Here is a 26,370-nt window from a genome sequence, read left to right on the forward strand (position 1 = left end):
ATTTTGTAAACAACTTACAGTATCTCAGCAGCCACTCAAGTTACACACATACTGTGTAACATCTAGCTGAGAGCTTTCGTATGAAGCTAAGGAGCTCTGTGTTGGTTGGTTGTTGAGATATTTAGAAAAATGTGAAAATTATATCTATATAAATTAATATCATGAAAACAGCAGTTAATATCTCTTTAACTGCACTAGACAGAGGTCAAATATTAATGCAGTTGAGTTTGCCATTGTGTAACCTTTAAGATGAAATCTTTTATAACCTTCTACATAGCATGGTTTTGGAATTATTGATGCAAATATGAACAAGCAATATTTGATGCCTAGGGGCGTCAGTAGGAGTTAACTGCAGATACACCTGGAGGCGTCACTCGGATGTAACAAGTTAATATGGTGCAAGCCATTTAAAATAGTTTTAAGTGATATGACTTAATCCTCTGTTGTGTATGCTTAACAGAACTTTGGGACAGGAGCTAGAGCATTATTACAGAGTTGATTGGTATATGCAAGTCTGTGTTGCATCATGCAATGGTGAAGAGTTTTAGTAATACTTGATAGGCTTAAAAATATGCATCCATTGGTCTTTAACACTGTCATTACAGTAGTAGCATTTTGAAAGGGAAATGCTTGGAAAGAAGAGCAGCCGCAGAAAAATAAGTGATTTGCGTTTTAAATTAAAGACTATGCTTAAACTTAATAAAATACATATGTATCCTTGTTTTCAAAAGCTTATCGTTTGTGGCCTTGGAAAAATTGATGTCAATGACTGGAAGGCAAATACTAGGTTAAAGCACTGTACACCTGACAGCAACATTGTTAAATGGTTCTGGAAAGCAGTTGAATCTTTTGATGAAGAGAGGAGGGCTCGATTACTCCAGTTTGTTACAGGTTCATCCAGAGTGCCTCTGCAGGGTTTCAAGGCATTACAAGGTAAGTGACATATTCAGCTCATTGTTGACTTATTTCAATTTGTAATTATTATTTTTTTTGGCATATTTGGCACAACTTCTTTGTTGCATTTCCCATATGGGTTCAGATGAAAATTTTTAAGAAATTACTTTTAATTCCATCCTTTATCAGCTACATATCTGTGTAAAATTAATTTTTTTTATATTTTAAAAGTCTTCTTTAGAATTTTTTTAAAACATCTGTATTAAGCATGACTTTTTAAGTGACATAGGTACATGTATGGTAACAGAAAAGGAAACAAACTGTAATAATGTTTCCTTTGTTATTTTTGTGCAGTATACATATGTTTTAATAATTTTCATTCATTCCAACATTACATAAATTGCTCAGTTTCTGCCTTCCCTTAAATTTCTCATCTCCTAGTGAACATTGTTCTACATGATGTTCTTCGTGTTTCACTGTTGCAGTCATTACATTTGGGTTATCTGCTTGCAGGTAGCCCTCAGTTGGCCTGATCAACAAAGTTTTGGGTCCTGCGTTGGTTGCGGCCCCTTCTTCCATGACGTCAGGGGTATACAACATGCAGCTGATGCCATTAAATCAGTCTTTATTGCTGTGCAGTGCCCGAAGCAGAAGCAGTTCGCAAGTGCCGGTCGGCCGACTCCTGAAATTTTTATTTTCGAGTTTCAGAACCGAAGTCTTCAACTAAAGCTAAGTAACCCTCTGGGGAAACTTTTTCTTGCTCCTTACCGATGTCAGTAAAAGTTAATAATTACATTACTTGTGGAAAGCAAATACCTCATAAAGATTTTCATTCGTACTGTATTCCTTGCCTAGGCCCTGACCATGACGTACCTTGCTATCGGTTTTGTGCTTTATTTAATCAGCACACTATCTGTCGTCTGTATATTTTCGCCTCTAAATATTTCAGTTCTTGGTTTAATTATCCAGAAGTGTCGTCTGTTAGCAATCTAACTACCGGGATTCCAAAAAAATGCAAAGATAAAGACAGAGACAGGCCGCCGAGGTCCAAAACTGCAGACGCTTCTAAGTCAGTCGCCAGCTTGCCGATACTCAGTGAGGCGCTTTCGCAGCCCCTGATACCCACTACTTCTGATTCGCAGACCTCTACTGAGACCCATTCGGAGTTTGGTATGCCGCGAGATGCTTCAACTATGGAACCCGCGGATGTCTCTTCCTTGGATGGGTCTGGAGCCGCTGTGCAGGCACCGGCTTCTGAGGGTGTATTCATGCCTGTGGACTTGCATATTAAACCAACGTCTCCTTCTTTACTTAGGCCTAAATCTCGAACCATGTCAAAAACCGATGCTTAGGCCTCTATGCCTAAAAAACAAATGATAAGAATGGCTGAAGATCTAATAACTCTAATCAAGGGTAGCCAAACCCCCCCCCCCTCCCCTTCTAAGAGGCCTAGGACTGAAGTTGATTATGAATCTTCTGACCGGGATTCTGTTTTTTCTGTTTCTTCTGATGATCTGGATTTGCCCTTATCTACTTATGAAGTTTCTGATGCAGAGGACTCCATTCCCTCTGCTTCCCCTTCTGAGGATTTTTCTTTTGGGGAAACCTTACATACTCTAAGGGAGCATTTCCACTGGGAAAGCCAGGATTTTTCTGATTCAAAAAAGAGGCTTAGGGATTTCCTTCTCCTACCCCAGCATAGGCCTTTAGGTATTCCTCCTGTACTAGACATTGTTGATGATGCTTTTTTGGAATCTAGTTTGGCCCCTGATTCCTTGCCTCCTGCTCCCAGAAAACCTGACAGATACTATAGGGTCTCTGAGTCCCACAAGTTCCTTTTTAAAAATCCTATTGCAGCTCCAGAAACTATTTCACAGGGGCCCAAGGGCATTAAGGCTTCTACTGCTAAAAATCCTACCCTTTCTGATAGACTCCAGGGCACTGGATAGATGGGGTAAAAAGGTTTACACTTCTGCAACCTTGGCCATTAGGGCTTTAAACTGCCAGTTTCATATGTTAAAGTGTCAGCAACATGTTATTGGACTGCTTAAACAGAAAATGGTGTTGATTCCTGACTGTGTGGAAAATAAAGAATTACAGGATTTAATGCATTATGCTGAACAAGTTGGAAAACATACTTTGCAATGTGGTTTTGATTCATTAGAGGCCTCTTGCAGGGCTGCTGTTACTGGGTCGGTGTTCAGAAGGCCTGCTTGGCTTAAGGAGCAATCTTTGCCTGATCATGTTAAAGCTAAATTGTTGGATTCTCCCTTAAATCAGGACCACCTGTTTGGCAACAAGGCTGAGGAAGTTCTTATAAAGATGGAAGATAAAGCTAAATCTTTGCAAACTGTTAAAGATTTCTTACAAGTTCAGCCTCCTAGATTTAGTAGGCACTGGCCCTCTAAGAATTGGTCCTTTCCAGCCCCTTCCAGGTCTTCTCAAGCCAAACCCAGACACAGCAAAAACCCCAGGTTTCAGTCCCAGGTAACACACCTGACTAAGCAGTGGGGGGACCTCCACTTCCAAATCTGTGAGTAATAAGACTCCCCCCTATGGTAAACTGTCTCAATGACTTTGTTTTAAAATTTACAAGCACTTATCAGCTGGGGTGGAAGGATGGCATAATGGTTAAGGTGTTTACCTTACAAACACAAGGTGCATGGTTTGATTCTCACATGGGGTAAATGGCTAGGCTTGAAATGGCCCACAATGGTAGTTAGCCTAGTACTAATCTATGAACCTATGACTGTCCCTTTGGGGGAAACATTGCTCTTCATGCATAGAATTGGAAACTCATTACCCAGGACAAATGGGTTTTAAATAGTGTCCCAGGGATACAGATTTCACTTCTACACGTTGCCAACACCAAGTGGGTGGCCGGACCTACCCCCAAATCAGTGGGCAAAGGCCCAAAAACAAGTACTTTCTCTCTTAAGCATGGGGGCTATTCAGCTCGTACCAGAAGAGGAAAAGGGACAAGGTTTCTACTCGAGACTTTTCCTGGTACCCAGAAAAGACAATTCATGGCATCCTATCCTGGACCTGTCTACTCTAAACACCTTTTTGGAGATTCCAGAATTCAAGATGCTGACTCTTCAACAGTTACTTCCTATGCTAGGCAAAGATGCCTGGTTGGCAACACTAGATTTAAAAGAAGTATAACTGCACACCCCAATCAGGGAATCTTGCAGAAGATACCTTCGCTTCAAAGCAGGCTACAAGCGCTGTTAGTTCTCTGCACTGTCCTTTGGCTTATCAACTGCACCCAGGGTATTCACAAAGTGCCTAGCTCCAGTTATTGCATTTTGCAGGCAAAGAAATATTCAAATATACCCATACCTGGACTATTGTCTAATTCAGGCAGAAAGCCAGGACATACTTTTGAATTATCTGGCCTTTGTACAAAGGGTTCTAACTTGTCTGGGGTACGCCATAAACGAAAAGAAATCACACCAGTAAACCTGTCATCAAATTATATTCCTGGGAACAAGCTTGAATACAACTTCCCAGATGGCTTACCTCACGCCAGAGAAACAAATTCATTTGACAACCTACTTCAAACAAGTGGCCACAAAAACCCTGCTTATCTGCAAGACAAATACTGCAAACCTTGGGGTTCATGGCCACCTGCATTCTTCTAATTCCATATGCAAGACTGCATATGAGGAAACTACAGTGGTATCTAAAAAGCCTATGGTGTCAACATTCTCAGGATCTAGAAGCAATGATTCCTATCATACCTTGCCTATGCTTAGAGTTCCTTTGGTGGGCAGAGGCCTGCCACCAAAACAAGGGACTACCTTTCACACCACCCCCTGCCATCCAAACCCTAACAACAGATGCATCAGACTATGCATGGGGTACTCACCTGGCAGGGAAGTGCATTCAGGGCAAGTGGAACCCAAGTCAAATGCACCTGCATATCAATCAAAAAGAAACGTTAGCTGTACAGAATGCTCTGACAGCCTTCAAGGACCACATTCTTCCAGGACAACTAATGGTAAAGACGGACAACACCACTGTTATGTGGTACATAAACAATCAGGGGGGGTACACATTCGTACCCCCTCTGCAGACTAGCCATGGCATTGTGGAACACAGCCTTGAGCTACCAAGTGCACCTACAAGCTCAATTCCTGCCAGGAAAATTAAATACACTGGCAGACGAACTAAGCAGAAACCTCATGGACCCACACGAATGGAAACTGGAACCAAGAATTTTTAACATGTTGACAAGCAAATGGGGGAGCCCAGATATAGACCTGTTTCCCTCTCCCCAGAACTACCAATTGGACAAATTTTGCACAAGGACTCCCCACAAACAAGCCTGGAAAGTGGATGCTCTGTCCTTCAGCTGGAAAAACCTATCAGTCTATGCCTTCCCCCCTCTGCCTCTGCTCTCCAAAGTACTACGAAAAATCAAACAGGACAAACCAAGGATGATTTTGATGCTCCAGACTGGCCGCACCAGCACTGGTACCCCCTCCTGCGCAATGTGTCCTGGTTATCCCCGTGGCACCTGCCACAGACTCCTTCCATATTGTCTCAGCAAGAGAACCAGATTCTGCACCCTCAGCTTCTAACACTGAACCTTGCAGCCTGGCTAATTACATAGTCTCTCCTTTACCATCCATCAGTAAACCTGTGATGGATATCATTTTAGAGGCAAGGAGGCCTAGTACTAGAAAATCTTATGCTGAAAAATGGAAAAGATTCTGTGCCTGGAACCAATCTGAAGGGATGAGCACAGCAGCTCGCAATTTACCTCAGATTTTACATTACTTAACTGAGATGCTGCACAAGGGCCTGTCTTTTTCCTCCATTAAAATCCACGCCTCAGCCATTTCAGCTCATTATAACACAGAACCTCCCCTCTTCTCTCATCCACTGCTCAAGCAGTTCCTCAGAGGGGCCAAAATTTGAGACCACCCAGGAGAGCTCCAACCCCAGCCTGGGACCTTAACTTTGTTTTGGAGAAACTCACTCTACCTCCTTTCAAGCCAGCTGCTACTGCAGACTTAAAATTTCTTTCTTGGAAAACAGCTTTCCTTTTAGCAATCACTTCAGCTAGAAGGGTATCTGAATTACATGTCCTTATGGCAGTGGAGCCTTTCATCATCATTCATGCGGACAGGGTGTCCCTCAGAACCAATGCATCCTTCATGCCCAAGGTGGTATCCAGTGTGGCTCTTAATCAGTCCATTAATTTGCCAACCTTCTTTCCCGATCCACAGAACAAAGGGGAATGTATATACTGCATTCCTTAGATGTGCACAGACAACTTAGATTCTACTTGGACAGGACTAAACCACAAAGGAAATCTGAACAACTGCTGGTGGCATTTGCTGCAGGGGCAGAGGGGAAGGCTATTTCAAAGCAAACCATTTCTAAATGGATAGGTCATTGCATTAATTTCTGCTATAAGCACCATGGAAAACCTATCCCCCAGGGGATCAGACCTCACTCCACCACAGCTGCATCTACCTCTACAGCCTTTCTCAGAGGCGTCCGTACCAGGGACATCCTAGAAGCTGCTACCTGGAGTTCTGTACATACTTTCACCAAGCATGATCATTTGCCAATTTTCTCTAAATCCAGAGCTGGCTTTGTCACTGCAGTCTTGCAGGGCCTTATAGCTGGTCCTGATGCTATCTAAATTCCTCGTCCCAAACATAGCCTTGGGAATCTACCCAAATGTAAATGACTGCAACAGTGAAACATGAAGAACATAGTACAGTTGTGTACACTTACCATAAATGTAGATGTTCGAGTATATTCACTGTTGCAGTCCTGGTTATCCTCCCTCCAGCCCCCTAACTTCTTCTGGCTGTACCTCTACTTTCCTTTACTATGCTTAAAAGCCTTTTTGGTGTATTTGCTTTTTTGTTGGAGGTATATCATTGTACTTTTATATTTAATTGCTTCCCATTAGGGGTCACCTGACATCTGGGGCAAGAAAAACTGATATGACGGCGGCTGCATGTTTTATACCCCTGACGACCTGACGTCATGGAAGAAGGGACAGCAACCGACGCAGGACCCAATACTTTGTTAATCAGGCCATCTGAGGGCTACCTGCAAGCAGATAACCCAAATGTAATGACTGCAACAGTGAATACACTCGAACATCTACATTTATGGTAAGTGTACACAACTGTACTTTTGCATTGTTGTATAAGAGCAGTCCCTTTTTATATATTGAAAAAAATATATATAAAAAATGACAAGGTAATTCTCAAAAAAGAGTAACTGTAAGTAAAACAGTTCTTGTTCTTAATATGTGTCAAATATTTCATAATGTAAATTGTGTTATTTAGTAAAGCATTTTCAGTGATTATTGTATGTGATAAATACTGAAATAAACAAGCACTTTTTTAGTTTTAAGAAATGTAGGCAGTATGTTATAAAAACAGAAGAAAGGCTGGAGAAAAGCATGTTTACACTAATATGCTGCTGTCTGGAGCTGTTGGATTGGGGGATGGGGTGAAAAAAGTGTACGGATTATAATGTGTAGAGTTGAGATGTTTTCTCATACTGCTGCATGGGTGACAGGTTTAAAGCCCTTAGCCTGATCTGATGAGTTTTGTGTGTAAGCATAAGACATTTAAAAATAAGAAAATAATGTGAATGTAATGAAAAGTTTTCCTTTAGCAAATAAATGTTCAGTGTGAGTTGAGAAGTCTGCAGCTGATCATTGTTCTTATGTTTCCATGGAGAAAAGATAATTACAGGTGCCGGCAATAAATCTTGAGAGTTGTGGGCATTGTTTGCTGAGGGAATCCTATAATTAGTAAGGGCATGCTGCTTACTAAAAAACAGTTTAAAATTATTGGGTGCGAACAAGAGAGAGAGCAGCTTTCTGGCACCTATGTACTTCAGTGAAACTGAACCCATATGGGAAATCCAACAAAGTTGTGCCAAATATGCCAAAAAAAATGCATTCACTCGAGGCACTCCTCAGTATGGAGAAAATTGATATATGTGCAGTACAGAAACCTGGTTTAAGGCTCCAGAGAGCACCCCAGCACTACCAGGCTACAACTCATACCATACATTTCGGCCACAATACAAAAGGCGGGGGAGTATCCATATTCATCAAGGATACCCACGCCTCCAGGTTAGTGGCACAGCACGATGCTTCAGAGATCATCCACATGCAATTAACAACGGGCAAAACTGCTATTCAAATTATAGCTTGCTACAGATCACCCACCATGTCCCAGGACCCCCACTCTGCATTCCTGGAAGCACTGGGAAACACAAAGGTCCTACCAAACACCCTGATATTGGGTGATTTCAAGTACCCAAACATTAACTGGGAGAACTACTCTAGTACAAACTCCCTTGCCCAACATTTCGTAGAATTTATAAACTCAAATGCCCTGGATCAACTGGTCAACACTCCCCAAAAGAGGTGACAACATATTGGACCTGATCATCACCAACATGGGCAACCGGTGTTCCACACTGGAGGTCAACCCCTCACTGGTTAGATCTGACCATAAGCTAATCACTCTGGATATCCACATTCTGCCACCACCCCCAGTCAAAGAAACCACCATAAAAAACTTTTCAAAAGCAAACTTCACGTTACTTAAGACCAAGGTGGGAAGTTTCAAAGCCTCCATGGTAAAGGATAACGCTGTCCAAGCTGCAAAATCCTTTACTAATGCACTCTACAGGCACCTAGAAGAATGCGTGGATCATGCTATCCCAAACAAAACCAAGACTCACTCCTCCAAGAAAAGGAAAATAGTCTGGTGGATCCCTGCTATAAACAAGCTGTACAATAGAAGGAGGAATCTAGTACAGAAAAGAGTAAAATCCCAAGAAGGGAAGACATCCCTGATCAGTATCAGCAAGAAACTACGTTCCCTCATAAAATCATCCAAGGCTAGCTTTGAAAGAAAAATTGCCATGGACTCCAAAGATAACCACAAGGCATTCTTTAGCTATGTCAAGAATCTAAGTGGCAATTCTCAGATCTGCTCGGGGTTAGTGCTGAATGTCACAAAATACACTGAACTGATCGATTTAGCCAACATCCTGGCAGACAGGTTCAGTGCAAACTTCACCCCCCTCTCACCCCCAAAAGGGCCCATAACTCTACCAGAAGAATGTAGTCCCCCTGAAATCACAGACACTCAGGTTAAAATAGCCCTCTCCAAAGCCAAAAACACAGCATCAGTGGGACCGTACGGTGTCCCAGGCTGCATCCTACACAAGCTCAAAGATGAACTAACCCCTCACCTAAACACACTGTTCAAACTCAGCCTCTCCACAGGCTATGTGCCCACAGAGTGGCGCACAGCAACAGTTATTCCGCTCCACAAAGGTGGAGCCACAACAGACCCCGGGAACTATCGACCTATAAGCCTGACTAGCTTGGTCTGCAAAGCTATGAAGCGCATCATCATGGATCTCATTAACAGAGACATTGGGGACCTCCAAACAGTGGACCCTACGCAGTTTGGCTTTGTTAAGGGCAGATCATGCCTCCTAAACCTGGTAGACCTCTTTGAGACAGTTACCAAGGCTATAGACGAGGAAAAGGTGGTCCCCACAGCCTACCTAGACCTCGCAAAGGCCTTCGACACCATTCCCCACTCAGGTATTATAGACAAGCTCACCAGCCTGAACATAAACCCCTACGTCACAGGATGGGTTGCCAACTGGCTCACAGACAGAACCCACATGGTAAGAGTTGTGGGAGCTAGATGTGAATCTAAACCGGTTACAAGTGGCGTTCCCCAGGACTCAGACCTAGGACCCCTCCTGTTCGGCATATATTTCTCAGAGGTACAGGCAAGCAGAGGAGGACTATGGCTGACCAAGTTCGCAGACGACTGCAAACTAGGGGCTATAATTGACTTTCCAGCTGACACAGATATCCTCCAAAAGGGTCTTACTGAGACAGATACCTGGTGTCAAAACCATGGCCTCAAGCTAAATGCCAAAAAGTGCATAATCATCCCCTTTGGGAAAAACTAAAGTACCCACAAACTACTACATAGATGGTAGACCCCTAAATACGGAAGACGTAATAAGGGATCTGGGGATCCAAGTAGATAGTAACCTCTCCTTTGATAATCACATTGCCAGAGTGGTTAGAAAATCCTATGTGGCCCACCTAATCACAAAAGGGTTTGCATCCAGATCGAAAGAGGTCATTGGGCCCCTCTACGCATCACTCATCAGACCCATCATAGAGTACAATGCCCCATTTGGGATGTACCTTAGAAAACACCTGCAACAACTGGAAACACCACAGAAGTACCTCACCAAGATGATCACTGGCCTCAAGCAGATGCCCTATGCAGCTCGACTGAAGAAACTCCAGCTGTACTCAGTTGCATACTGCCTACTCAGAGGTGATCTCTGCCTGACATACAAGGCCATGTCCAACCCAGAATTGATGGACATGCTCCACCTAAAGAAAACCATATCCCCTCGAGCCACACGCTCCAGGGATCTAAACCTCACCACAACAATAAATAGGATGTGCTGGAAGGATAGATTCCTGTCCCAGAGACTTCCCATGCTCTGGAATAAGATTCCAATCTACATTAGGCAGAGCTCCTCGCTAACCCTCTTCAAGAGAAACCTTGACGAGTGGATGGAAAACAGAAAGTTTACCCCAGGGATCACTTCAATGGCTCTGCTGGACAGAGGCACAGGGAACTAATCTAAGGGGGTGGCGAAAGCCAACACATTCCGGCTAGTCTTATAAATGCCTTTGGGCAGATAGCCTAGTACCTACCTATGAACCTACTAGAACATTTTATAATTTAGTGTTTAAAGATAGTGAGTGCACTTTTGCTTAAGGCTAAAAGTTAATGTTTTCTGAAATATGCAAACTGATTTTCATATCAGGGAGGGGAATAAAGATAAGACAAGAACAGGCAGTAATTTGTTTAAGTAGCAGCACAGGTTATATGTAACGTGCCTTAGCATGGATAACCTTAATTGTAGATTAGGTAATACCTGTGGATGGAGCTGACAATTTGGGACAATTGTTCCTGTCAGGAGGGTTAAACTTCATTATTTGAAGATGTACATACTTGTGTTAGTAGGTTTTGATGGTGTTCTGTGGGTATGTTTGTTTTTTTTTTTTTTTTTTTTGTTTGATGGTCTTCATTAAAACAAAAAGTCTTGTAAAATGTGACATAGGTTCAAATGGAGATGACAAGAAACAACTGTATAAAAGATCAGCCTCCCAAATATGAGGGGGTCATGTAACATAAACACTTATCATAATGGCTGCACTGTCCTTATTATTTTGGAACATGAATGGCTTCACAGTTATAGACAAAAAGGTAAGAGTGCTGAATTATATTAAGAAATGCAGAGTGCAAATAGCAGTGCTGCAAGAGACCATACCTCTCAACCTGAAAACATCAAAAATCTGGACAAAGCCCATGAAAAATAGGTACAAATCCGCACACTGATTAACATAAAATGTACATACATAATTATGTAACCCCACCCACTCCAATGGGATTGTGGGATACCAACTTTTAAATGCAAACTGAAGAAAAGACAACGAAAATATGATCATGAAACAAAATAAGAATAGTGTTTTATTTATATTAATATTTGAACTTGTGCAAAACTAAAATACAGTATTGTTTTAGAAAAATAACACTGGGTGAGGCAGGCTGCTCTTGCCTTCAACCTTCTTTAAATAACTTAAAATATAAACCAGAACAACAAATTATTTATATATTATTAATTGACACAACTTTGAACTTGTATAAAACTAAAATAAAGTTCTCTTATATAAATATAAAATTTACTGTCTTGTATTAACTAGTTACTATTACTACACACAAAAGAAGCCCTGGCTGTGACCAGAAGCCAGTTAAATCTTTGGAGTATAGTACAGACGTGCTCCTGCTCCCTACTGCATGACAGTGTGGCAAATGTACTTATATTTATTTAAGGTATTCTGTAGCATTTCTGTACTGTATGATGAATTTTTTGTTAAAGGGCGACAGCTTAGAAATTAGCATTTGGATTTCCACAACTCCTATTTGGTTATGTCATTAACAGGTATGTGAATCTGTAGGCAAATTTCAGGTAATTAGTAATTTTGTTAGATCTCAGTTTTATGTGCTGAGCATACCTTTCAACTGTCCGTGATTCTGACTCACATTTTAGCTATCCCCCTCTTAAAACTGATGACATGTGGAGAAAAAGTGGTGAACTACACTTAAATAATAACAATTATTAGAGGAATAGACTTTGTTTACTTCAGAAAATGCATATTAATTCATATTCTCTAATTCTGTCAATGCCATAAGTTAATAACACTAACACACTCTCAAATCCTGATCAGGAAGTAACCCCAGGCATCTTTGCTGAGTGACTGTTGGAATGAAATCTGTTGAGTCATTTATTTGTATTGTTGACTTAGCCTTGGGATTTGCTGCAGATAACTACAAAGTCCTCACTGCACTTCATCTAGTTCCCAGATTGTCTAAACTCTTGTGGAAGCTGCTTTGGTGTCTGGTGATAGAACAGAGTTTGAACTGAGAATAATTATACTGTTAGGGTAAAGACTGGAGTTGATGGGACATTGAAAGGTAGAAGTTCACAAATAAAGAAATTAATAAAGGTATCATGGCTGAGTTCTGTTCAACTCCTGCTTGGAAAGAGTGTCATTCACACTTTGCAGTTAATGTGGAAAGTCTTTCCATTTATATACAAGGTCAGCTATTATAAAGCATAATAAAAAAACATACTGAAATGGGGTGTGTAACAGAATAGTATGTCTGATCTTTCTGAGTACTCAGTTCAGACCAATAAGGTAACAGTAATGTGACTTTTGATTTATAACCACCACCCCAAAAAAAATCACTTGATAGTACTAGCTCTCCAGCACATCTTCCTGTAAACAAATTAATTCTTCCATTACACTGTTTGCTATTACATTAGTAGTTTAAATGTTTTTGCAGATGCACCTGACTACAAAGCCAGCGAAAAAGATGCCACCAGTCTTGTATTAAATAGTTTATTCACACTGAATAACACTCTGGCGCCTCGACACAGCCTTCCTAGAGGTACAAAATATGCCACAACATACACATGCACATTTATATTAACTTAAATGCAATTAATCAAAGAATCATCTAATTAATCAACCATCAGTTAAAATAATCATATTTACATTTTAAAGAAACACTCTCCAGTTACATTCACCATTTAGACCTGCTGGAGATAATGTATTCAATTTTAAAATATATAAAGTATCTTTATACAGTAATTTCTTTTTTATTAACACTTCATCTGTTTCTGATATATGTTCCAAAATACAAGCTTTTAAAGGTGAAAAGTCACTGCTATGACAAGTAAAAAAATGTAAAGCTATAGGACTCATAGCATTATTATTTTTTATGTCTCTAATATGTTCTTGCAATCATAACTTGAATATTCTTTGTCTCCCCTGTACAAAACAAGTTACAGGGGCAAGACAAAGCATATACCACTGATTTAGTTATGCATGAAAAATCAGAAGTGTAATGGTATTTTACACCATTTATTTTTTCAAAACATTTGGTGGTGTTGGAACAAACCGAACACCTTCCACAAGGGAAGGTGCCACATTCCAAAATCTGCAGATTTAATTTTTCACCAGGTAAAACAAATCCATTGTGTACCACCATATCTTTGATATTTCTACTTCTCTTGAAAGAGATATTTACAGTTCTACAAAGATTTTTACTCCTTTCGTATTAAGTAGGGCCAATAATATCTAATGGCATCAATCATTTTCTCATTTAAGAGATTATATACAGTAACAAAATAGACTTTTTTACACTCCTGCACAATGTTAAATTCTCTATTATTATTTATCTTATTTACTAAAGTCATGTTATGAAGTACGCTGGCATCTATTATTTTATGAAGGGCATCTAAAATAACATTTTCATGATACCCCCTTTGCTTGAAATTAATACATTTTTATTATTTCCTTTTCTAGGCCCATTTCATCGTTACATAGCCTGCTGACTCTCAATAATTCATTATAAGGTAGCGCCTTCAAAGTATGTGGTGGATGGCAACTGCTACTGTCCAAAATATTCTAATCTTCAGTTCCCTTTCAGTGTATGTTAGTTACTATCTTATTGTTCCTAATAGTCAGTGACATTTAGATAGTTAACTATTTTTCCCATTTGTAAGCCATCAAATTTTATCTGAAAGTGATTTGCATCTGAATCACTTATAAACTGGGGGGGCTATTTCAGCACCCCTTACATAAAAAAATCAAATCATCTATATATCTACAATATAAAATAACATAACTGTTAAAATCTATACAAAAAGTCAACTTCAAAAAGGTCCATGAACAGGTTAGCATACATGGGTACAAAAGATGCACCCATGGCAGTACCTTGTACTTGATGGTAAATGAGCTTATTAAACTCAAAAAAAATGTTTTTGCAGATACCCTTCTCATCTCTTGAGAGTAAATGCTTAATTCAAGGATTCCTTATTTGTATATATAAAGAAACAAACAACAATATAGTTTACCACACTCAAATAATGTCATCATACCTCATCATAACTTTCAGCCTCAGAGCATTAAAAATCACAGCCCTGGAATTTAAAAATCAAAACATATGATCAGAAAGACGATGATTTTTTTTTTATTTTTTATGAAAGATCCACTTTATATAATAATGAATTCTTGTATAAGTTTATTTTAATTACTTAATATGTGTACTGATAAACAGGCTGACTTTATGAAAACATAAATCCAGAAGGAGAGAGATTAAATTTAAGGGTCAAAACCATGCCTATGTGTAAATCATAGCAGCTGAGAGGTATGAGTGCCATTTTAATTCTGAGCAAACAGAGAGACGCAATCTTTCAAACATTTATGGCCCTAGGAACAGGTTATGTTTCTGGTATCAAAAAATTCATGGACCAAGACACACGAGAAGCTCAATGTATTCTTGCTGATGCACCATTAACTGAGAAATTAATTATTATGCGAATGAAAGAATGCTTCCATTGCCAATACACTATAGAAATGTAATACTGTACATCCAAGCTGCTTCAAAGCCACTGCTTATGTACCCTGTCACTTGCATAATGCAACTCCCACAGAGTTCATATACTAGTGGTAAATGAAAATAAAATACAGTGGACTCAATGCAAGAAAGAATTGTGTAATTATGCTCATATGGATGAACTACATAGTACATTTTTTAATGCACCAAGACAAACGTTCCTAATTTCTCATCACATGCTGGTGTCAAAAAATCGGTGCAACTAAAACAGTGATAACGATTTAGTGATAATAAATTTTTCTCAATGTGGTAATTTAAAACACCACCACTTACTGCAGAAAGCAAATAGTCTAAACAATGTAATACCAGCATAAAAAATTATTTTGACTCTGAAAAAAAATATTTTGCCCTGAACTGCAAGTTTCTTTTTTTTGGGGGGGGGGGGCATAGTATTATATTATGCATCTGTGAAATACAAAATAAAACATTTTTATAAACAGCAACACTTTACTGGACTGCAAAGTACCAGCCCCACAGACACAGTATCCTTATTAATTGCTTACTGTTTGCCTGCAGAAAGCTAACAGTTCTATGATCACATTTGCTTCAACGGTTTTGCTCCCAGCACTCACTGTTTGACAAGAATGATTCTGAGAATGAAAACCCATTTCAGAGGGAGAGTCAAAACTGCACTGCCTGTGGAAATGGAAACAATATAAGTAATCCCAAAATGAAGGTGTAACTGCTTCTTAAAATACTCTAAAGCAAGGGGGCCACCAAAACATCAACCAAGTAAGTCATCATAGTTCATGAACCCATTCATTTCCATATGGCATATATCCTAAGTGTGTGAACCATGAATCAATGTTGCACTTTGCACTTTTCATAGCAAGCTTACTCAGTCACTCACGTCACTTCTCACTGTCTAGTAGGCTAATCATTCAGCCAGAGCAGCCCACAGGCAAATTCAGACAGGCTGGTAGGCTGCTCATGAAGTTGACGTCACCGCGTGATGATGTCAGCCCTAAAAAATTTTTAAAAATTTAAAACAAAAGCCGGGAAATTCAGAAATTAGGGGTGCAGCTCGTGAATCATGACACCCCATTATTTGGACCTCAAAACCCAGAAACAACCAAGTGATTCGGTATAGTTGAGAGGTATGCAAGGGACACATTTGGAAAGAATTGAGCATGTGAATTTGATAAAGAGAGGATTTCAGGACAGATATTCAGCAGAATATCAGGGACAATGGATAAGAGGAGTACCTATACTAGTTGCTGGAGGAGCTCCAGTAGTAATACAAGAGGAAAAAGAAAGATATTAATGGTAGATTTGTGGTATTAGGAGGCAATTGGCAAGGGATGAGGATAATGCTTGCATGTATTTATATTCTGCCAAAAACTGCTATTACGGAGCTTGAGAAAAATTTTGGAAGAAATGATCAGCTTTCAGGAGGGAATATTACTTGTAGGAGGAGACTGGAACTTGATTTGCAGCAGTGAAGATGTATCTGTGGGACTTAGAAGGAAAACTGTAACAAAAGAGGGTAGGTATCTGAAGAAATTTTTGAAAATGTTTGGAATGGAAGATGTGAATTCAGTAGGAGGACCTCTTATAGGGAATTTACATATTTTTGAAGGTACAGTAACTGGGCTAGACTAGACAGAAATTATATTTCACAGGGACGTGTGCATTTGATTGAAAGCTTTGACACACGTCCAATTACTATTTTAGATCATGCGCCAATAACAACTAAGAAAAATAATGCAGGGTAATGAAGTAAAAATGAGAGACTGGCACTTCCGCACCTACCTGGTGAAGGAAAAATTCAAGGAATGAATATTGCACATTATTCAAGAGTTATTAGGGAAGATGTTTGTTTTTTTTTTTTTTTTTTTTCCAGAAGTAATCACAAGTGAGTCGTAAAAATAAAAGTGGAGTTTAAAATAGGGTAGAAATAAAGAAAAAGAGATATGGTTAAGAAGCAACAGGAATTATTTAGAGGGGCTGACAAATTGCAGAATAAGGGGAATTTCACAGAACAAGAAGAGAGACAACTGCAGAGTGCTAAAGGAAATAGACTATCTGGATAATATGCTTGAGTTTAAAAAGGCTACTGTTAAGTAACTTTTTTTTGATAACTCCAGAGCAAATAACGTTTGGCACAGTGACTTAGGCAACAGAAAGTGGAAAGGGTTGTTTCTAAACTTAGGGACTGTAACGAGAAAAATAACCAGAGATTCTGTTGCGGTATTAGAGATATTTTGGGAATTTTATGGAAAGTTTGTATAAAGCAGCGAAGTGGGGAAATCGAGAAAATGCACAAATGGAAATATGTATGGAAGACTTAAATATACCAAGGTTAGAGGTACATGAGGCTCTGCAGCTAACAGTTAAAACAGGAGAAGAGATAAAAATGGTGAACTATAACCAATCTACAGGAAAGTCTCCAGGAAGAGATGGTATTCTGGTGGAAGTTAGGAGGTAAGAAAGTGAAAAAGATCTGGAAGATTTTGCTCAACAGTATTTTTAAAGGAGAGGAGGTACCAACAGCCTGGAAAAAAGCCTTGGTGGCTGTAATACCTAAAGAATGGTAAAGACTCATCTGATCTAGCTTCATATAGGCCCATTTCAATTCTAAACCATGATTATAAAGTGTTTGTTTATAATGACTTAAAGAATGGCAGAGGTGAAGCTACAATTGATAGATACATGCGTATACATACAAATATTTCAAGCATGGCCATTAATGCCCTTCTAGCTTGCTAATATACCAAAACACTTGTTCCCATAATAAGTGTCCCGGCTGCTGTTAAAAATATCTAAACTAGTACTTGATTTAATATAATTTAGTAGTGTCATCCATGCATCAGCTACTCTGTCAGAGAATCAATTAGTACACTTCTTATTCCTGTAGAATCTTCTGCATAGGTTGTCTGATGATTCCCTAGTACTTTTTTATAACCCAAACATTCCCAGAGGTAGTTGTCTCTAAATGCCCTATATACTTAAATAAGATCTCCTGTTAGATATCTGTAAGAAACACTGTACAAGTTCAGACATTATAGTCTTTCATAATAACTTAAATGTTTACTCGTGCTTGTTTCCATATTGTTATTCCATGCAAAAGGTTGGGTCTAATGTAACTAACAAACAATGACCTAATCATTTTTGATATCCTAGACTCTATAATTCATTTTATACAACTTATTTCTTGATATGATTAGAAAAACTCATGGCTGAATCTACCATATATCCAGGTGTTTAAATGAGTCTACAGTTTCAGTCACTGTGTGCTGTATTAAATATTCACCTTTCAATTTATGTCTCCCAAATCTCATAAGCTTAGTTTTTGATGTATTTATCAGCATATTATTCTCCTGTGCTCAAATGGTCAGTTTAGTCAAGGTATTTTGCAGACGTGTCACCTGTAGCACGTAATCAATTTACCCAATTTCAAGTCGTCTACATCTCATTGGTTTAACAAACAACAACGTCACTGAGATAGCAAAATTTAAAATATTGAAAGTAAAAGCATGATGGCATCTCAAAGGAACTGACTAAATCAACTTTAATGCATAATGCATTAATAACATATCTGCATAAATATATCAAAGTGTATTCATGAAAAGAATTCATGAAATAAGAACATAAAAATGAAAGTAAAAATAAAAACTACAACATCGCTAATTTTAAAACAATAAAATGTGCGCATAATAAATGTATATGAGGGAGGAACACAAAAAACACAAATACTAATAGGTGGTTCAGGCAGACACTGTGACCCTTCTCTTTCGTAAAATAGGTTTAAGAGAGGCTTTATCATTGAGTCCAGGCTTTCTGTCTGTGGAGACAGAGTATTTAAAAAGCATGTGTTATTTATTTGTTCATGTCTGATGAAGCCGAAAGGTGAAAGCGCTAACTTTTGTTAATAAATCTTGGACTTTTTCGTTTAGTCCGCGTTTTATTCATTTTGTTTACTACGTTGTGGACCGTATTGCTTGGTTCCTGTGGATGCTTGCTTTATTATTTTGGGTTATTCAGTGTCTTGGTATATCCACAGGTTTCTTTGCCCTCTGGTGTCGTGCCTGCTTATTTTTGTTTAAACACTTATATGTACCCACACATGAATTGGTCCAGCGATACTATTTATGGAGACATGATAAAAAGGAGTATTTAGGAGTATGGATTAAAAAGGATTCGGTTATGGCAGCTAAGGATATGTTGGAAGAAACTTAACTAAAGATAATACAAAAACTGAGAAACTGGAAGCTCTTATTTGTATCTTGTTATCCATATTCATAATCAATCAATGAAAATGTTTTTAGTCCCTTTAGTTTTATATACAGGTCAGACATATTTTTATTAACCAGAGGAGAAATTGTGAAGAGTAATTAATAAAGAGTTGAAGGATTTTATTTGGGAGGGGAAGAGTCAAGTGGGATCCAACAGAAAAAGGTGGTTTAGGATTAACTGATTTGAAGAGATATCTTAGAGCTACACAGTTAAGGCTGTTATACATAAAACAAGCAGAAAAGAAAATCCATCCCATACACTAAACGAGGTAGGGACATACCTGGGCATGCCTTGATACAGATCGTATAAATATCCTCTGCTTAGCCACTGTAATTTAGAAACCATGGAACATTGCTCATTTGCTGATTACTGCCGATAATAAAGAAGACCTTCAGCTACAAGGACTCAGAATTTGAGTCTTCATTTACAAAAAACATCACTGAGTGATTACTTAACCAAAGCTTTACTCTGTAAGAGGTAGCATCAACTCTATAAAACTTTCAACCAGATAAAACCATGAACCCAGTACGACAGCAAGGAAGTTTCCCACCTAATATCAATGGTTGCCTTTTGGCTTTTCCCGGTTAGGGGTTGCCACAGCAGAACCCGGTCCACTAATGATTGGCAGTGGATTTTTACGGTGTCAAGTTGCCAGCCCGACACCCAACCTTCAAAGAAGGCACACCCATTCATGCACGCACCTACCTGCATGTCTTTAGATGTCACTCGACCGTGGGGAGGACATGCAGACTCCACACAGAAGACGCTCCAGCCGAGAATCGAATGGGAAAACCTCTTGCTGTGAGGCGACAGTGCTAACCGCTGCACCACCGCGGCCCTTTCCACCTAATATCAGTGCTCACATGAAATGAGATAACTGAAATACCAGAGAATGTGGTTCACAGCGTCAGCCCTGGACAATCCTCTATTTGCCCGTTTTTTTTTGTACAATAAATAAAAGCATTTCTCTACATACAGTTTACCACCAGATGACAAAAACAAAGCAATTGGCAAACTATTTACACCTGCTTAATTGCCTACTCCCTTGTGATGGTTATAATTTTCTTTTGAAGTCAAGCACCCTTCTTAAAGTAAAACATGTACTCAAAGTGTGGAAGTATACATCCAAGGACTGAACTGCCGATTGCTCACTTTCCTAAATTCTCACAGCTAAAAAATGTGAAAATGTGACTCCAATATATCTGTTTCCATTAAAAATAGTAAACCTTAACAGATAGATGCTTAAGAAAGGCCAGATAAGATTCTGTAAAGATAAGGGCCTGTAACTGCAGCACACTGTAAGAAGAGGTGATGACCAAGAAAAGCATCTTCCAACAAAAAAGAAGTGTTTTCCAAGACATAAAGTTCAGAGCCACCAGATTAGTTATTTCAAACAGGTGATTCATTAAGTCCATGATCTATGAAGCAGAGTGGTTCTTCAAATATGAGCAAAGATGCATTACCACTTTAAGAAACCACTTAACCATTTTCCAAATGACTGTCCCCAAATGACCAGTTTTGTTTTTTTATGCTGCTTGTATATAAGTGCCACTATCTGAAAAATATTTTGAAGAAGTTATTCTGAAATGTTCAGAGGATGTAATTGTCATGACTACCTATTAACACAAGCACAGACTGAGTTCTTGGTTTCAATGGCAAAGAAGTAAAAGCATCTTGAATTTTAAGGAGAAAAGAAGAGGAGAGTTACACGAGAGATGCTGTGCTGACAGCCACACTGTGATTTTGTCCCTGGGTTCTGGCCCCGATTTTCCTATTTTTAAACTTCAGAAACTACCAACATCTGAACTGCTTATGTCAAATTGTTCTTTCAGTCACCTGGCTCAAAGGTTGCAGATGAAATTGAGATATATTTTCCCTAGGCTTTGTAGTCATGCAAGATTTTGACATGCAATATAAAGGCGTCTCTTGTGGGTCTTCCTCTGACATTTGAAATTGCAAGTGGGTGTCCCAAATGCTGATGATTTGGCTTAGAGCAGAAGCTCGGAGAGGGTATCAATGAACTGGATTTGCATGTCTCAGGCTGAAGCATAAGCTTAGACAAAGTCATTCTAGATGTCTTCTTAATCCTTGTGTTCTGTTTGGTAATCATTATCCTATCAAGAACCAACTGAGTGTCTCCAAAAGAAGAAACTTCTATTGACTGTTGTGCATGGGTCTTTATTCCTCATCCTTGGCCCATTCTTCTTCTCTGTCACCCCAATTCTGATGGAGGAAGAAGCCCACTTATCAAATGTAGAGGGCCCAAATGTCGGGCAGTATAGCCTCTTCCATCTGTGACAACTAGAGCTGGAAGAAGAGTGAGCCTGTTGATGTCACTTTGGAATAGTGGTTTGCAGATGTGGCCTCAACCAGGTCTTAGAGCTTTTTAAGCCCTCCCTCAGGAAGAGCTCCAATAAGGGACCAAGCTTTCTCTGCAGTGCTCCTGCACTTCACAAAGGCACTATATGCAGCCTACTCTTCCTCCTCTAAAAGCAAAATTATTGATCTGAAGTAGTTAACTTCATTTGTGCATCAACCTATAGGTTATCGGATCCATATCGGATCCGAGCCGGCAGTTTCCAACAGCTGAGATCCGAGCCCCAAGCTCCTCCCCCTACCCATAATCCCCTGCCATCCCTTACTGACCTCAGATCTAGTTTGCCACAGTTGCACCAGCAGCTTGATCTCGAGCTTCCAGGGCCTTTAGAGCATATTCTATGAGAAAATCCTCTCTTTTTTTTGGATAGCTAAAGTTTGTGTGTGTGTTTGTTTTAGGATAGTTTGTTAAACTTTTTGTTAGTGTACCCTTTTTGTATTACCCCCCCCCCCCCCGTTTAGTGAGCGTTAGGGTGTGTGTGGTTTTTGGGGCCTAGTGAGTGTGTTTTTAGTTTACTATGGCAGAGGCCCCCAAAACATTTTTTTCTAAATGTATCGAGTGTGGCCATAAGCTCTCCCCAGCGGATGGCCACACTCGGTGCGTTTTATGCCTTGGGGTTGAACACCTGTAATCCGGCTGCGCTATTTGTGCAGCATTCAACCCCTGGGCTCTCAAGTACCGGAGGTCGAAGCTGATTCTGGCAGGACTTCTGACCCCGGATTCGGCTCCGTCCTCCGGTCCCCCCGTGACTCCTTCGGCTACTTCCCTTCCCTTGGCCGGGACTCAACCTCCCTCCTTGGGCCAAGAGGATAGGGAAGCTAGATGTGAGAAGCGCAAGGAGAAGCATCACAAGTGGCGAGCCGAAGCCTCTGCATTGGCCCCACCAGCCAAGCCTGCTTCTCCCCCCGAGACCTCCGAGCCTTCTCCTTCTCGGCTCCGTTCACCCTGCTTCTCGCCGGGGCCGGAGGAGGAGGAGGCCCGGTCTCCTTCGAGGCATCGAGGCGGCACTCCCGTTCCACCTCGGTAGCCTCCTCTAAGTCCACTAGAAGTTTAACTGATGCAGACTTGGACCGGATGATGCGAAGATTCCTCCAAGCCCAACTGCAGATGGGAGTACTCCTGCCCCCCCCCCTCCGGGGGGGAGCTCAACCCCATGTTTTGTCCCGATTTCTCCTTCCCCGACCCACTTCCCGGGTTCGGGGTCTTCGGAGCCGACTAGAGTTGGAGCCGGGGGACTGTCGGCGCCGATGGCACCCTCGAGTCTGTCGGTCCCTTTTCTGAGGATCCGAGCTCTCTGAGCCGAGATCTGAGCTTCAGATCCAAGATGGTTAGTATGCCTTCGGCTCCGTCCAGGTCGGAGCATACTGGGCCCTCGGATCCGATCACCTCGGCGCCGGCTCCAGTCCGCACGTCAGATCCGAGGGAGGGTCTGCTCCTGGATCCTAGGGAGAGCAGCTCTCCTTCGGCCTTCGACGTGGTGGAGAGGGTTCTGTCGAGGGACTCCAGGCCCCCGGCCCTAGCTACGGCCCCACCCTGCACTCCCTCTCAGACATGCCTGACTTCCATCACCCAGCCCCAGGGACAGCCTGCTCTTATGTCCCAGATCGTTCCTTTGTTGGAACAGGATGTGGTTGGTGAGGCCTCCTCGGACAGCCCCCCCCCCGAGGAAGTCCCTCACAAACGCAAGTGCAAAAAGAGGCACTTGGACTCCCCTGAGTCCTTGACAGAGGACATGGACTTGGAGGAAGGGGAAGTCTCCCCAAGATCACCCCCCGAAGACGTCTCATTTGGGGACATCATGGAGATGCTAAGGATTAGAGGGGGGTGGTTTGCCCCAGAGCCTACCTCGGATGAGTCCGTGTTTCTGGAGGCGTTTGAAGCTGGCCCATCTACCTCTTGGGTGTCCCCTCCAGCCGACCCCCTGGTAGACCTGATCACTACCAGGGCATGGAAGGAGCTGGACACTGTGAAGCCCGTTCCCAAGAGGCCGGACAGAATTCTTAGCCCCCCCCCTCAGACAGGTCACATTGGAGTAAGGGGTCCCCCGTAGATGCCATGTTGGTGGCGGCTGCCACTAAAAGGGAACTAGCCCAGGAGAGTCCCTCTGTCCATCCTCCTGACAAGGAGTCTCGGGCGATGGACTGCTTGGGGAAGCGGGTGTTTGCTTCAGCCACCTTGTCGGTAAGGTCGCTGAACCTTATAGCACACGTAATAAGACTCCAGCGGGATCTTATCAAAGAGTATGCTGGGTCACCCCCAGAGTCCATGTTGGCAGAGGACAAACAAGTTTACTCTACCCGAATGGCCACTCACAGGTCTATTTCCAATACCTCTATGCGGCTACTATCCCATGCTACGGAGGGAGCCGCTAGAGCTAGTGGAGCGGGCGTCATTCTAAGGCAACAGGCGTGGCTCCGCCACTGTGATTTCGCAGAACCCTTTAAGGCGTCATTCGCTAGCCCCCCGTTTGATGGTTCTGCCCTCTTTGGCAAGACTGTACGCGACACCTTGGTCCAGAGCGAGAAAGACGGGAAGACGCTGTCTGCCGTCTGAGTCCGCTTCTCTGCTCCCCAGAGGTCCTTCTCCAAGAACCAGAAGGGACAGAAAATGATGTGGTTCCGGAAGTCTCAGCAGTCCTGTTTCGCTCAGGACCCCCCGTCCTTCAGGGGCAGAGGAGGACAGGGTGGACGCCGCCCTAGAGGCAGAGGCGGCCCGAAAAACTTTGGGTCCAGAGAACCTTTCTCTGATCGGCCCACGCAGCAACCCTGAGGGGTTACCCGACTGCTCCACTCTGGAGGCAGTCGGGGGGCGTTTCTCGAAGCAACTAGCAGCTTGGGAGTCCATCACAACAGACCGCTGGGTGCTTCGGATTATATCCAGAGGCTACAGGATTCCGTTTCTCCATCCCCCTCTCAGACCCAGATCCCTCCCCGATGTCTCACCCAATCAGAGGGAGGCCGCAGCCGCGGAAATTCAATGGCTGCTAGAAAAGGGAGCCATCCAGCACGTCCCCCCAGACCAGTACGGATCAGGCTTTTACTCCAGGTTCTTCTTGGTGCCAAAAAAAATGGGGGACTTAAGACCAATCCTCGACCTTTCTCTCTTGAACCTGGCAGTAACCAAAGAAAAGTTCCGGATGGTCACCCTTCAATCCATTCTCCCTCTCTTGCAGGAGAACAACTGGATGTGCTCCATAGACCTCAAGGACGCATACTACCACATCTTGATGGACAGATGGTCCAGTTTCTCCGCTTCAGGCTAGGAGCCAGCCATTACCAATTCAGGGTCCTCCCCTTTGGTCTCACCACAGCCCCCAGGGTGTTCACCAAGGTGTTAACTGTGGTAGCGGCCCACCTGAGACTCCAGGGAATTCAGGTCTTTCCATACCTGGACGACTGGCTCCTGACTGCCCCCACAAGGCATCTACTCTGCACGGCCAGGAATTATTTTCTTCACCTAGCTCCCCGGCTGGGGATCAAGCTCAATGTGGGAAAATCTTCCCTTCTTCCGACTCAGGTCATAGATTTCATCGGAGCCAGGTTGAACACAAATCAGCTTATAGCCATCTTGACTCCGGACCGGCTGCAATCTTTAAAACTTCATGTGCAGGCCATTCTTCATTGCCCAGCCCCTCCAGCGGAATTGGTCCTGAGGGCCTTAGGCTCGATGGCGGCAACCATCAACCTTTTGCCCATGGCGTGCCTAAATATGAGAATCCTGCAATGGACCCTCCAAGTCCAATGGTCCTTCCTTCATTACCCCCTGAGCCATCCTGTTCCTCTCAGCAGGGTTTGCAGGAGAACCCTCTTGTGGTGGCTCCAATCTCCAGACCTCCAGAAGGGGTGCCCCTTTTCTATGTCCCCTCCCTTAACCACGGTGACCATGGATGCCTCTCGCCTCGGGTGGGGGGGGCATTGTTTGGGCAGGACTGTCCAAGGCACGTGGAACCATGTGGAGACCTCACTGCATATCACTGTCTTAGAGATGAGGGCCGTGCTGTTAGCGTTGCAAGCACTACAGAGCCTTCTTCCTGTTGGGACAATTGCCATCCAGACGGACAACATGTCGGTCGTCTGGTATATCAACAAACAAGGGGGAACCAGGTCCTATCCACTTTGTCGAGAGGCCATGAGAGTGTGGGAATGGGCGATTTCCACCAACCATTTTCTCATAGCGACGCACATTCTGGGATGGTCCAACATCCTAGCGGACAGATTGAGTCACACCATCCTCTCGCCGTACGAGTGGTCTCTGAATCTCAAAGTAGCAAAGCAGATTTTCTCCAAATGGGGTCAACCTCGTTACGATCTTTTCGCTTCTTCCTCAAACACAAAGTGCAATGACTACTTCGCTCTAATTCCCTCACCCGGGGAATCTCCAAGAGACACTCTGGTGCATGTTTGGTCACCCGGTCTACTTTATGCTTACCCTCCACTTCCCCTGATGATGAAGTTTCTGCAGAAAGCCAGACAGTTGGGGAGCAGAATAATCCTCATAGCCCCATTCTGGCCTCGTCAGGCGTGGTTCCCATATCTATGGTCTCATCTGGTGAATCCTCCCTGGATTCTAGATCCCATTCCGGATCTGATTTCTCACCCATTGGGCCTGCTGACCCAGAACCTGAGCAACCTCAAGCTCACTGCTTGGTTGATTGAGTTCCACTGTTAGCTAGGACTCCCGGTATCTCTTCCCCGGTCAAAGCCATCCTAGTAGCTGCTCACAAGTTGTCTACTAGAAGGGTTTATAATAGCAAATGAAAACGTTTTTCTGTCTGGGCGGAGCACA

At 42.1% G+C, this 26,370-nt stretch overlaps 1 protein-coding gene across 1 annotated transcript in view; it reads left to right on the forward strand.

Moving 5' to 3' along the window:
* Nucleotides 1-26,370, forward strand: part of SMURF2 (SMAD specific E3 ubiquitin protein ligase 2) — a gene marked incomplete in the record, with an annotated part of 2,869,016 nt that overhangs the window by 2,663,324 nt on the left and 179,322 nt on the right. Inside the window, 1 exon segment of the mRNA XM_044080880.1 lies at nucleotides 732-933. Within this exon segment, the coding sequence (XP_043936815.1) occupies nucleotides 732-933 (202 nt within the window).

Source organism: Protopterus annectens, chromosome 8.part0, assembly GCF_019279795.1.
Source record: "Protopterus annectens isolate FY-2018-M chromosome 8.part0, PAN1.0, whole genome shotgun sequence".
NCBI classification, from domain to species: domain Eukaryota; kingdom Metazoa; phylum Chordata; order Ceratodontiformes; family Protopteridae; genus Protopterus; species Protopterus annectens.